Raw genomic sequence first — 15,218 nt, 5'->3', positions numbered from 1 at the left:
TCATATGAATGTTTGTGAACAATTTTCAATCTTGCTATATTTAAGTACTAGTACATGTACTGAAAGTTAGAGTTTTTACATTTTCATAAATAAAGGCCATCACACACCCAATGACATGACTTTGACTGTATTTGGAAACGAATTGCAATAGAATTAGATAAGGAAGTACAGAAAAACAAATGAACAGCATATTTGAGGTACTGAATGATATTTTGATGTTAATATACAAATATCGCACTTGCAAGGTATTTTCATTCATTCCAGACACTGAAAAAGCAAAAGCTGCTACCAGTTAGTGGTTAGAATTAAATTAATTTTTAAATGCAGTCAAAGTTGGGTGGTAAGGTGTGCGATGAACTTTAGTTGACCCACCGACACAGTTCATGTCTGAAGGATTAAGTGCTGTATTAATGGTCTCTATTTTTCATCTGTAATATGCTTCAAAACAATACCAGATTCAGAGATTTTCACAAATAATATGTGTTGCATGTATCAATGTATAATTACAAACATTAAAAAGAAGGAAAAAAAATCCTTTAGGTAGAAGTTTATGGTGCACAAATAGAACAAATGCAAAATAGTCAGTATGATACCTTGTAAATAAAGTATATTTATTTTCATTTAATCAATCATTATACAATGAATGGGGTAAATAAAAGTTGTTTCCAGTACTCATTTAACTAGTGAGTAACAAAGTCACTTTGTTTGATTATGATATACTGTTGGGTTTGAGAGAGTAGCTTAATGTGTACCAATCACGTGAAAAATTATTTGTGTAAAGCTAGTAGGTATAAAATCAACCCTTAAAAAAGCTTCATCCATCATTCTAATGGCTAACAGATAAGGAGTATGAATAAAATAACATGTGGAACTACATACACATGCATCTTTTGGGGTGACCGTGGCTGGTACAGTGTGTAAAAAAACAGAGGTGGAGACAAAGAATGGAAGAGAAAGTGAGGAAGGAGAGGAGAGAGAGAGAGGAAGAGATTAGTCATAACACTTACCAATTCCTCACTTCCACCCTGGACATAACCAACACTAACCCTAAAATGCAACAATTGCAACCCTATCCCTATATTTATGGACAAAAAATATAGCGAGGAGCAAACATTGTCAGATCATGTCTTGGATCTCATTTTCCCACATCCTGATTTCCTAGCTTGTCTCTAACCCCCAACAGCTACTACCTAGTCTACTGTTCAGACATGGCTCAAGATATTTAAAGATAAATCTCACTTAATTGGTTTTCCTCTTGAATCTTGCCATCGAGTACACTTAGAATCAATTTCTCGACGGAGCATGAAATGATAATAGATAATCAACATACAATGATTCAAATTTTGCTCATTTGTTCCTCTTCAAATGTGTACGACATAAAATATCTAGAATTTGCTCTATTCACTCTTGAACCTGCTGCCTCTGATTGAATCATTGTGTAACAAAATTGCACGCCTTTGTTTGTCCACATTCGACGGCGCAGTACTAAATTTGCTGCAAGAATGATCCGAGTCGGTAGATCATTTTGCCTTGCCTCTCCTCTTCTTCTTTTCATTCCCCTCGTCAAACACAATATCCGGTTTCTGTCCTTTCCTCTTCTTCCTCATCTCCTCCATCTTCTTGCGTTTCCTGTTCTTCTCCCTGAAGGCCTCCTCCGCCTGGATGGGTTGGATGATGGTTCCCATCTTGGTGCTGACTTTGGGCGTGGTCAGGGCCTTGACCGCAGAGGGGGTGTTCCAGGTGCTGCCGACAGGGGCGCGGATGCTCCTCTCGAACTGATCCGTGTTGGAGAAGGGGAAAGGGAGCGAATTCACCTGTGCAGGGAAGATGGGGGGAAAAGATTTAGACATTCATATACCAGAATTCTGTTTGGGTCACTGAACCTGTCATACTGACAGATCACTATTGAAGATGATACCAGCAGATATGGGAACTACAGTATATCATCATTCTCATCATCATCATCATCATCATCCTGTCATCACATTCCTCACTATCAACATCATCACCTTCTTGTCTGCACATTTTTCAGTATTTAGACATTTAACAAAATTCAATTTGATTTATTCATTCATTTGTGGGAGGTACATATGATATGGAAAGCTGCTCTTTCCAAACACGAACAAGTTGAAAATCAGTGATTGAGAAAAGAAAGATTATTAACAAAGTCCACTTCATTATTACCTACATGTACCTACATGTGTGTAGCCTATAATCTAGGCGGAGTGCCGAGATTTTTTCTTTGCTGCTAGACTAACCTTAAGCAGAACGTCTGATACAGCGAGACTACAAACCGTGAGCCGCGCACCGCCTATAATCACTGGTCTAGCTTTAGTCGTTGTTTTTTTATTATCGACCATGAATCCGTGGCAGTTTTTCGTACGAAAACTGCCGCGGATTCATGGTCGATAATAAAAAAAAAAACGACTAAAGCTAGACCAGTGATTATAGGCGGTGAGCCGCTTCGCGACTCACGGTTCGTAGTCTCGCCGTATCAGACGTTCTGCTTAGGGTTAGTCTAGCAGCAAAGAAAAAAGCTCGGCACTCCGCCTAGATTATAGGCTAACATGTGTGTTGACAGGCCCAAATACACGTTACTTCATGTAGAGTACCAATACCTATCTATTCTTCTCATACATGTATGTGTGAACCCCAAATTGCACAATGTTATTACTCTTGTTCATCATCTATTTCTTTTTTTCTTCTTTCTTACCTGATGGATGGCGATCTTCTTGTCTCTATTCTCATTGATGATGACATGAGCTAACCTGGCATCCTGTCTTGGAGCTTGAGGTTTTGCTTTCATGGTGAATCTGAAAATTAAAGACAAACAAACAGTTAAAATGGAGGTGCTATGGAACATACGATTTCCCTACAGGTGTTCTGAGCCTCGGAGCTTCAATAATGTTAAACACAGATTCTCATATTTGTCTTTGTAGACAGTAAATAATCAAAGCAAACTTGGACATACAAAGCAAAATTGTCTTGTAGATTTGTAAATATCGGAGAGAAAAAAATTGGATATATGAGGATAATTTCTGTTTGAATACACAACAAAATACTGATCTTATTTCACTTCTATAGTTTTTTAGCATTTGCAACAGATTTCCCCACAATCCAACTACCTTAATTTTCACTTGATAATTTTAAATTATTAGGTATCTTCAAAGGATTGGGGAAAATTAGGTGCATTATTCTTTTGTATTAGTCATATAGTGAGAAAATTTACCTTTTCTTTTTCTTTTTAGAAGCTTGCACCCCTGTTCCTCCCCAGTCACCCCACCCTGGAAGGGTAAGGTCGATGTCCTTTGGTTTGTCTTTCTCAATTCTTGCTTTCTTTTCTTCCTTGAACTCTTCCACCACATCGTCATCTGCAAACGCCTGCTGGATATTCATGCGGTGTACCATCCTCTCGTTGTCTCCATCGACTTCGTCTCCCTGGTCGACCAGCACCGGCATCGCCGACTTCAGCATCTCCTTGGGTTTCACGATAAAGACTTTGCTCGGGTCGACCATTCCTGAGGATTTCTTCTTTGATTCTTTCTCCTTCTGGATGTTACTGTCGGTATGGATGGCATCGTTAGATTGTAACTGTGGCGACTGCTTGCCTTCCTCTTCCAGTCTGTGTAGCCAGTCTTGGTCCTCCAGAGAGGAGTGTGTCTGACGTCTCTCAGTTCCTTCCTCAAGGAGGGACTCCCCTGCACCATCACCTTCCTTATCATCCTCATCATTCACTTCAATGACCTTGACTTTCTTTCGCTTGCTCTTTTTGTCCACTTTGGTTGACTTAGTCCTTTCTTGCTTTGTAAACCCTTTGCTCATCTTTTCTCTCTTCCCTACTTCTACTTCTCCACCCTGGTCATCATTGCCCTCCTCCTCCTCCTCCTCCTCCTCATTCTCATCACTACCATCCTTCCATTTCCTCCTCTCCTCCTGTATCTCCTTCAACATCCTGTGGTCCTTCTCGATCTCGTCCTCCTCCTCATCTTCAGCTTCATTCTCCTCTCCATCTGATCCGTCACTATCTCTCCTCACCTGTACTGCTTCCAGAGCCACATACTCTTCCCCTCTGTTCTTCTCTTCCTCCTCCTCCCCTCTCTCTTTATCCTTCCCAACCATACTGCCGGTGAACCAGGGATTGTTGATATCGCTAAGTGATGGCTGAGCAGTATTCTCCTCTTCCTCCTCCTCTTCATTCTTCTCTCCATTGTTGTCTTCGTTCACCTCTGCAATCTTCTCAGTCAGTTCATGGCTTTTATGAAGCTGCTGAGCAAGCTCTTTTCTTGCCTGTACAAAAAAAAACACACCAGAGAGGATACTTTAATTAAAGAAAATCATTCACCTACCGTATATCATTTATTTCATGCAGAATTAGTTTTGCAAAACATCTTTAGAAGGGTTGCTTCACCGTGTTGGAATGGGTTTTCCTTGAATATTCTCCTTTCTCTATTAACAAATAATCCTAAAATCAATCATTTTCCCTTCCAGTGAGCATTTCCACATTTATGTAGAGGTGTCGTGGTCTAGTAGATGAGGCACCGGACTGTGGATCAAATGGTTTGTGATTCAAGTCCCGCCATGGCACTAATGTTCTTTGCAAGACATATATGTACATTTTCCACACTCGATCCAGGTGAGGTAAATGGGTACCAGGTAGGAATTAATTCCTTAAAATGCTAGAGCGCCATAATGGAAGCCAGGCTAAAGCCTCTGTATCAATTGTGGAGTGCCAGGAGTGTCAAGTTTGACAGACATGAGTGCTATACAGGAACCCATTATTACAATTATTATTATTATCATCCCACTCCCCTCCAAGGATCCAAAATTTGAAAAATGGCAGTCTTTTTCAATATAAAGTGTATCATGGTGTTCACTTACACACCACAGAGTGGTACACATACAGAGTCATTCTCGAGCACAGACAGTATTGGTAAATAAAAAAAAGAAGAAAAGACAGTAGGGACGACACAAAGAGAGGTAGGGAGAGAGGGAGGGGGAGAGGAAGAGAGAGAGAGAGAGAGAGAGAGAGAGAGAGAGATAAAAAGTTACTTACCGATATATTGTGCTTCCCATATCTCATCAAAGTCTTAGCCCACTTTCCAGTGTTCCTATGCTTCAGACTCATTCTTTCCTGTGTGTATGAGAAGTGATTGAGAAACAGTCATAGATAATCTTCATGACAAAGTAGGATTATAAATGTTGCAGACATTACTTTGATATAGCTTTTCAAGCATCGGAAATTCAATTCCAAAATTTCATAACATTAAATGGCAACATTCCACAGCCTGAAAAAACAACTGAAAACAACTTTAACAAAAATGTTCTCTCGTCATACATTACCAGAATTATTGTTCATAAATATCTTAAAGTGATAAATGAAAATTCCACTACTGCATATCTTGAAGGTATATTTACCAAACTTCATGATGTTCCAGTCTTTACAAGAAAATAACCTGACCCCTTTGAATGAAGGTACTGTTACTTGTATGCAGCAGCATTATCACTTTCAGCATGTTTTCAAATATATCTTTAAGGGGAAGACGATAGGAATCTTCAGACATACCGTTGCCCTTGCTTTTTCTAGTTTGTCCATAGTTTCTTTGGCACCTTCAGGGTCATCTTCCATGAGTTCTTCCATCTTCTTAGAGTCCTGTTTTTCCCTGCTCTTCCTCTGGATACGATGGTACCTGCATCACAAGACAAAATATCTTTTAGCAGGCTGTAATCTAAAAGTTCATATTATCAGGTTCAAGAGTTCCGGTGTAGAGAACCAGAGTGCATTCTAATAACAGGTTCTACTTATTACGAGATGAATTCTTCGACCGTCTTTGAATCCTGTGTTGCTTTGCTCTTTCACTGCATCAAAAGAAAAAATATCTACTAGATGGCTGAAATGTAAAGGTTCATATTATCAGGTTCACAAGTAACGGCGTAGAGAACCAGAGTGTTTTCTACTTTTCACAAGATGAATTCTTTGATCTTCTTTGACTCCTGTCTTGCTTCGCTCTTTCGCTGTATACCTTAATACCTGCATCACGAGTGCATCAGATGATAAAATCTATTAGTGGACTGAAATATCACATTTATGGAAAACTCTTCGCTTAGATCGAGATGAGTTCTTCCATCATCTTGGACTCCCGTCTTGCCTTGTTTCTCGATGGTATCACCGTCAGCTCTCGACCTCCATCTCATCAACTGTGTCATTATTTTCTTTTTATATTTTCTTTTTCCTGACTAGTATTTACTTTTTCTTTTTCATTTTTCCTACAGCCCGTAGAGATGTTAACAAATGTATTATGCGCTTTATAAGAACTGTACTATTATTATTATTATTATAAACATGCATTTAGTGAAATCATAAGATCAGATGTTAAAATTTTCAGTATTTCACTCAGAAGAGTATAATTGCTTACTTTTTGCTCTTGATCTTTTTCTGTCTTCTGCACTTGGCTTCGTAGAAGGACATGAGAGCTCTGTGCTTTTGGAGCTCTGCTCTCCTGTCTCGAGCCTGATGATGAAAATACAAAGAGGGAACAGAACAGAATGATTAACAGCTCAATGGGGATGTTGATCATGAACAAACATGTATATACTTGATGTTTTTTAAAAGAGAGTGAAATAAATTATTGAAATGTTCTTCTGACTACAAACAATGCTAACCAGTAATGGCATGTCAAAACAGTGGGGTTTTTCCGCACAAAAATATCCCGTGCAAGAGTTGTAACAGGAAACATTCTCATTCTTGATAAAAGATCAACACCCTGAATGGGATTAAAAAACATTCAAGTGTATGTCAATTAGAGTAGAGGTCTACAAAGTGCCAATTTGTTCTCTTTTATTTTAATTTTACAATGAAACAGAAATGTGTGTCATACCTCTGACAGGCTCATGGCTTTGATAGCCTCTTCTTCAGCCTGAGAGAGTTGTTTGTTGGGCCGCTCAGCAAACTTACTGCCATGCAGAATCTTGTAGACTTCTTGCTCCAATGGAGTGCTTGGCTGGAAGGAAGACAGATGAGAACAGTGTATTGTCAAAGTTGGAAGACAATGGATGGATGCTTATAGACCATTGTAAATATAAAATTTCCCCATCCATTCCCTTGACTAACCCTGTGTATTGCCTGAAAAAAAACTACTGTCTAACATATTACAAAGGAGTGTCTTCCAGTTTTTCTCCACTCCAATAACAGTTAAAGATAAAGATCAGTTCTGGTCATGCGATTGCATTGTGAAAGAAACATTGTGGAATCGATCAGAAAAGGTTGATCATCTAGCATATAAGTATTGGTGTGTACTGCAAGGTTCTGGAATCATCAAAATGATAAGAAATTAGGCCCAGTCTTGGTAAAGTTACAAGGACCGAACACAGAAAGATGTATATGGGACCACGCACAAGTGCATTTTATCTATCACATAACAATAGATACACTAATTTACCCAATATATATCAATTAGTAGGCGGTTTCTCGGCAAAATTTTTATCATTGTATATTAGTCAAAACATATTCTTTCACATGATTGGTAATAAGAGCTTCCATTTCATTTGTTTGAAATTGGGGCATTTCCAATACTGGTCTTTGCCTTTAAGCGCAAGAATTTAAACAACAACATATTAATTGTACATACAAATTTAAAGGTGAAATTCAAAGAAAATTACAAATATGTCAACTAATGTATCACTAGAAACTGGTAAGCTAACAGATGGCCATCGTACAAGTTTGAGGTCAGCTACATATCGGGAGATTTATAAAAATAAAAATACAACCACCTCCATAGCAGCTGGGATATACAAGAGATTCGCCAGAAAATAACGATGTTTTAATGACGTCACAACAGGGAACAATACTGCCCAAGCAGACGACATCCCGTAAAGAATGAACATAATTGCAAAGCTATTATTTGTCAAATTATAATGAGTTTAGTGTATATAAATGTACTGGCACGTCAAACCGATCAAAAGGGGACATGACCCGATTCTGATAACTAAAATCTTATGCTTGTAAATACACAGGATAGGGGTTAATTAACAATCAAAGAAACCAGCCTTTCAAATTGAAAAGCCCCCGGATTGATATTAAGGACGGCATTTGTTCCCTCTTAAAACGCCGAACATACCGCGGTGTCTGCAGCTGAATATACAATGGCGTCTTATTTTGTTTACAAGCGACAGATTCCTTTATTTTTGTATCGCTGCATTTGTCATCAAAATAAAACCATGCGCGGGGTTTAGAGTGAGGCAATAGATTATACATTTAGCCTGGCGGTAGTGAAGTAAGAGAAAGAACTCAAGAGAAGATGAAAATACAGGCACTGAAAATGTGTGAGATGTCATGGTACATCGTCTGCTTGTGCAAATCATGTCCCTGCTGTGATCTCACACATCTCAGCAGCGTTCGGAGAGCTATATTCAGGTGCTATGCCGGGGCTGTATTTAAGCGTTTTGTAATTTATAATAATCATTACTTCGAATGTTTCCAAGCATTGAATTTTGATAACCTTGTCGAATCAAAGTTTCAACTTTGCAATAATGAAAATAAAGCTAGATTTAAAATCAATGAATATCTACTTTAACATAGTCTTCAAGTGGTCAATATGCCTTACTGGCTGTACATGCTCTAAAGACAATCACTCTGCAGTCAATCTCTTTATAGACTGACCAAATTCCTAGATTCAAACCTGGATAAAACCCATTCCTAATCTAACCTAAAACAAACCTAAAAAACGATGGAAACGTAAAGCATAACCCTATATCTTTGACGAGTTACAGCCCTGCGCAAATGTTACTGCAGCAAATGTCGGGCTATCGCCTCACCTTAAACTTCTTGACAAACTGGTCTGTGGTCTGAAGTCCAACGACATCTTGATTGAGAGGAAAGGACAGGTGCTCAGCCTTACGGTTGGTCTGGACTACCTGGTCCCACTTGGAAACCTCCTTGCTCACGCCCTCGTAGGCCATCGTCCGCTGGATCTGCTCAGGTCAAAGGTTACATCGCAAGCAGTATGACATTTAAAATTAAAAATACATCATGAATAAATGAATACTTTTAATGGGAAATGTTCATAGTTTTATACATTCTATTGCATAACATGCACTAATGTTTAAAATCTATATATCCAATTTGGCATTTGGGGGGGGGGGGGGGGGGGTACAGGAATTTGTGTCCTGTTCAGGTGTGTATACATTTCCTACAATCTAGATGATGTACATTCAAACATAGTAGAGAGCAAACCATCTACTGTAAACATGGAAATATTCGCAGTACATTAATTTTTGCGGATTTCGCGCTAAAATCGGTGTCCACAAATTTTAGAACCTGCGATAATATAAACATGACTTCTTATGCGTGTTCTTTACGGGCTGAATTTGGTGCAATGCCAAATTAAGAACCTGCGAATATCTTTTGGGGTTGCTTAGCGCGAAAATAACAGCGTTTACAGTATTATATAAAATGCCTAATCAGTATGTTAGAAGAGGTTGAACAAATTCAAAAGGAAGATACAGCAAACATGAATCTTACTGCCAAACTAGGACATATTCACAGTATCATACTACAGTGATACCTGTACATAAAGACCGCCCAAAGGACAGATGAAAGGTGGTCTTTATGTACAGGATCCTATAGTACAGGTTTCAATGATAAACTTTTTACAAGGAAAACAAAAATTGTGGTCTTTATAGACAGGTGGTTGCTAAAGCAGGTTTGACTTTACAAGTCTTCTGTTTAATAATCATTATCAATCTCTGCACATACCTTCTCTGCTTCATGCTTGTGTAGGGGAGTGGGCAGAGTCTTGCGTTTCTGGACATTGTTCATCTGTTTCTTCAGTGCAGAGTGTGATGGGGTGTTCTTCAGAGACCCCATGAGATCGTGGATCCAGACTCCTTTTCCCTGGACTGCATGGTGGAACCAACAACATAGCGATATACTTTCACTATGAACATGACTGACAATGAGAGCGGACAAAATATACAGTTCCTCAGGTAGACAAAGGAACATCCCTTACTGCTATTATGTAAAAATGTGTAGAACAGGTGTCACATGCATATTCACCTTTTTACATAATAGCTGTGAAGGGATGTTCCTTTGTCTACCTGAGGAACTGTATATTTTGTCCCCTCTCATTGTCAGTCATGTTCATAGTGTTTAGTAAGGTAAAATACATATACCCAGAGGTGTGTCTGGACAGGTTGAGTATTCGATGAGCGAGAGTTGATGTAAAACAGTGATTTGAAGAAGTTTACAAGCAGTACTTTATAAATATTCTTAGACTATGTTGGACAATATTTTAAAGGACAAATATTCATGATGGTTAGTGAAATTGTATCCATACATTTTGTTCAATCTGAATAACAAAAGAGAAGGATTTATGTTTTAAGTGTCCAGACACCTATTAAACTCCCTATCATACTTCCCTCAAATCATCAAACAGACAACACACTGTCTATTTGGAAGGTTGTTAACTCTGTGTTGATGAATATGGTCTAATACCCCTGTAGCTCCTAACAGGCAAAGAAAGGATTTAGGCTGGCATTTAAAAATAATGTACATACATTGCAGCTTTGTAGTACATTTAATTCATTCTCTTTACAATGTCACCATTTCAATGCAAGCAATGTTAAGTTTCTAACTTCTAGATGACAAAAACTTGAAAGTGTATGGAATATAGATGCTCTCCCACCCAGCTTTGTCATTGAGAAAGAACGGTCTTAATGAAAGGAGAAAAGCGTGTGTTGCATGAATGCAACTTACTTACCATCCTTGGTATTCAGCTGGTATTCTGAAACTACTGCACTGGCTTCTGACCTCTGTTTGACCTTTGACCTGCAAATTACGCAAACAAGAGAGGCACAACATCAATATAAAGTAGGGTGGCATTCCTGTTTAATACTCAGGAGAGATGTTTTGACTTCCAAGGAAGTGTTAAAAAATGAAGAAAATCAAAGGAATACCAGTATTCAATATTCAAATTCACATTTATTCGGCAAAAGATAAAAACATCAAAATGAAATCATTACAAATGAAATCATTATAAATACCGGGATTGCTAAAATAAGTTAAAAACTTGAAAACAAGCAACCCCAAACATAAAAAACATACAGATACTATACAATACAATACAATGAAATACGATACAATAGAATAGAACACAATAATAATTATGTAACATGCTGACAAAATATATGAATCAATTATGTATCTCAATAAATCAATAAGTGGCAAGTATTGTTCTTTTCAGTTTAAGTTTAAATGCGTTGTGGTTCTTAATACCCTTTAAATAACTTGACATGGAGTTCCATTTGTGAGGACCTTGATATCTAATTGATTTATTTTGCAAAAATGAGTTAGAGAATTTTGGTAGATGGAAGTCATTTTTTTTCTCTTGTATTAAAGGAGTGGACATCCGAGTTCAAATGAAAACTGTCATAAAACGTTACTGGAAGCAAATCATTTTGGAGTTTGTACATAAATAATAAAGTCTGTTGAGAAAGAATATCTGGAAGTTTGAGTAAATTTAAGGATTTAAATAACGAAGAGGTGTGCGCCCTGAAGGAAGCGTTGCAGCACACAACCGAACAGCCTGCTTTTGAAGTATGATAAGGGGCTTTAATAAATTATTAGACGTTCTCGCCCACACTAAATTACAGTACGTTAGGTAAGGATATATGAGGGTATAGTATAGAGAAAGCATGGTAGAGGATGGTAGAAAACTTTTGAGCTTATTCATTACACTGACTTTGGACCGAATCTTCCTGGAAATTAATTCAATGTGTTTTGCCTATGTAAGTTTGTTGTCAATGGCAACTCCTAAAAAATGTGCAAATTGTACCTGGTCAATACAGTTACCATCTATTGTCAGATTAACATTTTCAATTAAAGTATCATTTTTTTTGCCAAAGTTAAAAATCATGAACTTTGTTTTGGTCTGATTAATTTTTAGTTTATTTGCTGAAAACCAGCTAGCAACCTTTTGAAGTTCAACACTGGCTTCGAAAATTAAGTCTTTCAAATTTTTACCAGAATAGAAGATGTTTGTGTCATCAGCATACAGTACATAATGTAATATTCTTGAAGACTCAACAATGTCATTTATGAAGAGCAAAAATAATAACGGCCCAAGATACTACCTTGAGGAACACCTTGCTTCATTAATAGCAATTCAGAGTCAGATTCATTATATTTTACAAATTGTGTTCTATTAGACAGATAACTTTGGAACCATTCCAATAGAATGCCTCTAATTCCATAAAAACTTAATTTTCTTAATAAGATTTTGTGATCCAAACAATCGAATGCCTTGCTAAGGTCTACATACACTCCTAAAGCTATCTCTTTCTTTTCATAAAATTTGTACAAAAGTTTGGATGCAAAAAGTAAGGCTGACTCTGTTGAATACCATTTTCGGAATGATATCATCAGTAAATCTTGATTTGTTTAATTTGAAAATGCAAATATTACACAATGAAGAATAATGGTAAGGAGAGAACTGTACTTCATGACAATGAACTAGAAGTGAGAGACATCGAGAGAGAGAGAGAGAGAGAGAGAGAGAGAGAGAGAGAGAGGGGGGGGGGGAGAGGAGAGATACATGTAGTAAGAGAATGGGATAGGAGCAGAGAGAGAGAAAGAGAAAGTAGAAGAGAAAGAGAGAAGTTGACTTCAAATACAAACTGTGGAGCATGTGCAAGGAGCAAGTCTACTGGCACAAGGAAAAGAATGCAATCATTACATTTTCTAGCAAAATGTAGAATCCATCTTGACATTTTGTATATTTTGGATGGACATAAATACCTGTAGTACAAAATATCTTGAAACACATCATGCTTACCTCCTTTTTGTTTCCATGCCGCCAATGGCTTCCAAGAGTTTAGAATGTCTTGAGTCGTCCTCCAAGTCATCCTGTTTATTGAGATAAGATGAAAGCAGACTGTCAGTCAGACTCGGTTTCCTTTTTTAAATTCCAAAATACTTTTAAAGAGGTGCTCATTATTCAAATAGGTTGAACCTTTAAGAATCCTGGGCCCCGTCTTATAAAGAGCTGATATCAATCGCAACTATGTGAATAAGAGATAGGAGACTGGCAGACTGCAAACTTGCGTTTGATTGGAGGATTTATAAGACGTAAAGGCGGGCCGAGTTAATTCTGCTGCCCAAAATTTAAGTTTCAGCCTTTGCTGTACTTTTTATTTTCTTTAAATACCTTTAGTCAATATAATCTGTGAGAATGCTGAAATTGAAACGTTTGAAAAAGGAAATAAAAAAAGGGATTACTGGCATTAATTCCCAACTAAAAATTGAAAATAAACAATAACAAAACTACTTCAAAGTGGTTTACCACTGATCATAAATGTAGCTATTCACCCTGTTGTCTACTGAAGATAGCATCTTTCATAGTATAGTAATACAGTAAAAACAACTCATAAACTAAATGCTTTAAAAAAAAGAAGAAACTTTCATCACAATACTGGGTTTGGAAAACAAATCTGAAATTGTTTTCAGCATCAGTGTACAGAAGTGAGAGGTGATCCTGTTAAAACTTCCAGTCCTTAAAAAGTTTTAAAGATATTTAAAAATGGAAAAAATGCAAGATTCTTTTTTTCTTGTCTACTGAAGACAGCATTCATTTTAAAATGAATGACCAAAATAATACGATGAGTTGGTTCCATATGAAAAATCACCCTTTCGTCTGTCTATTTTGATTAAAAAATTCACCTTACTTTTTGTTATGATCCACACACAATACCAATAGGTTCCTGAACTCAGAGAAGGCAAAATTTGGCTGGGAAAAAGTGCATGGTTGTTGGTGTTGTTTCTTTTGCACTTTTAAAAGTTAAATCTTCAGTATGGGAGACAGTTTCTCAGTCTCAAGTAGGAGAGATCTCCCAAATCGGTTTGTATGCCACTAGCCTGGAGTATTGCTTTACCTCATCTTCACTCGCACTGATGTCAGGGTGAGAGCCATCATCGTCATCATCGCCCCTTCCAACATCGGAAGCCTGAAGGCTGGAGGAAGAAAAAAGATACAATTTGCTTCACATAAAATAATTCCTAAATGGCTTTGACAATGTCATTTATAAAAAAAAAACCAAGGAAAACAAATCAATCATATTTCTCTGCCTGTCGCACCTTTCAGGCAACATAATCATGACATATAAGCAGTGATAAGACTTGTTTGACCAATAGTCAAGACCAAGCCAGATAGAACGAGACAAGAGGGATGAGTGCACCTGTACCCAGACCTGTGACATACAAAGTGCGATGGACATTGTGCCATCCTTTTGAGTTTTACCATTTTTGAATATTTTTGAAATTAGATTTTTGATGAACTCTTACTTTTAGTTTTAGTAGTTCTTTCTTGGCAAGGTATGGTTTCACATTACCCACCTGGAATATGCTGGACGACATGACATCGACTTGGGTTTAATTTATGATTAATTGCAGGTACCGAACAAAAGTCCCAAGTTAAACATACAGAAAGTCAGAATGAGTCTCAGTTAGTGCAATTACGTACTGAATTTGCATTAATTAGGGCCTATTTTGTCTTTGAAATACAAATGGTAGACAAAGCCTTTCCATAGAGGGTCTCATTTTCATGTTAATCAGTTTATCATTATCAGCCAGTGTTTATAAGTCATGACATGAGCTTAAATGATGATCCTCGATCAGGATGAATGAATTTTTTTGAGAAAGACGAGATTTTAAACTCTTTCATATCCCGTTATTTATTCATCGGCATATTATTACCACACTCAACACAACCATAACCTGATAAATAATTTAAAGGTGATATTTACCTTAGCAAGACGTCCATTGTCAATGTTCCTGTCCAAATACGTTGTCTGAAAAGGCCCAAATGCTCTCACTTCGACCTCCGGAAAACTTCTTTGATCCAGCCGTCCGCTAGCTCAGCTCGAATTATCTAGCTGCGTGTTCTAAACAAAACCCAGGCCGCTACTGTACCGTCAACATTCGCCCCCAAAGTGCTCTTACTCCCCACTATAGTACTACGTGAAAGGTGCCGGGTGGTAGGCGCACGTGTGTGAATACAAAGTGGAAGACGATCGTTCTCGGCTGAAAGTAATGCAATTTATTTTAATTAAATAAATTATTGTACCAACCTATTTGGGTTTAATATCATTAATATGTTTATAAGAATATTATTTCGAGATTTAAAAATATTAGCAAGAGTAAATGAGGCTTTTGAGGGTCAGGCGAAGTG

The 15,218-nt window shown here is 37.5% G+C and overlaps 1 protein-coding gene across 1 annotated transcript; it reads right to left on the bottom strand.

Annotated features, from left to right (window-relative positions):
• Positions 1 to 578: 578 nt before the first annotated feature.
• LOC585850 (U3 small nucleolar RNA-associated protein 14 homolog A) lies at positions 579 to 15,080 on the bottom strand. Its single transcript, XM_030995132.1, has 13 exons — positions 14,794 to 15,080; positions 13,924 to 14,002; positions 12,828 to 12,898; positions 10,755 to 10,822; positions 9,752 to 9,894; positions 8,812 to 8,967; positions 6,876 to 6,998; positions 6,414 to 6,508; positions 5,564 to 5,687; positions 5,054 to 5,131; positions 3,230 to 4,287; positions 2,714 to 2,813; positions 579 to 1,814 (listed from the first exon to the last, which is right to left on the bottom strand). Exons 1-13 carry the CDS (start codon positions 14,808 to 14,810, stop codon positions 1,521 to 1,523), a joined length of 2,406 nt encoding a protein of 801 aa, XP_030850992.1. The 5' UTR covers positions 14,811 to 15,080; the 3' UTR covers positions 579 to 1,520.
• Positions 15,081 to 15,218: the final 138 nt, after the last annotated feature.

This window comes from Strongylocentrotus purpuratus, unplaced genomic scaffold, assembly GCF_000002235.5.
Source record: "Strongylocentrotus purpuratus isolate Spur 01 unplaced genomic scaffold, Spur_5.0 spur5_scaffold_21, whole genome shotgun sequence".
Classification (NCBI taxonomy): domain Eukaryota; kingdom Metazoa; phylum Echinodermata; class Echinoidea; order Camarodonta; family Strongylocentrotidae; genus Strongylocentrotus; species Strongylocentrotus purpuratus.
The sequence above is the reverse complement of the archived record's forward strand: the minus strand, read 5'-3'. Positions and strand labels throughout refer to the sequence as shown.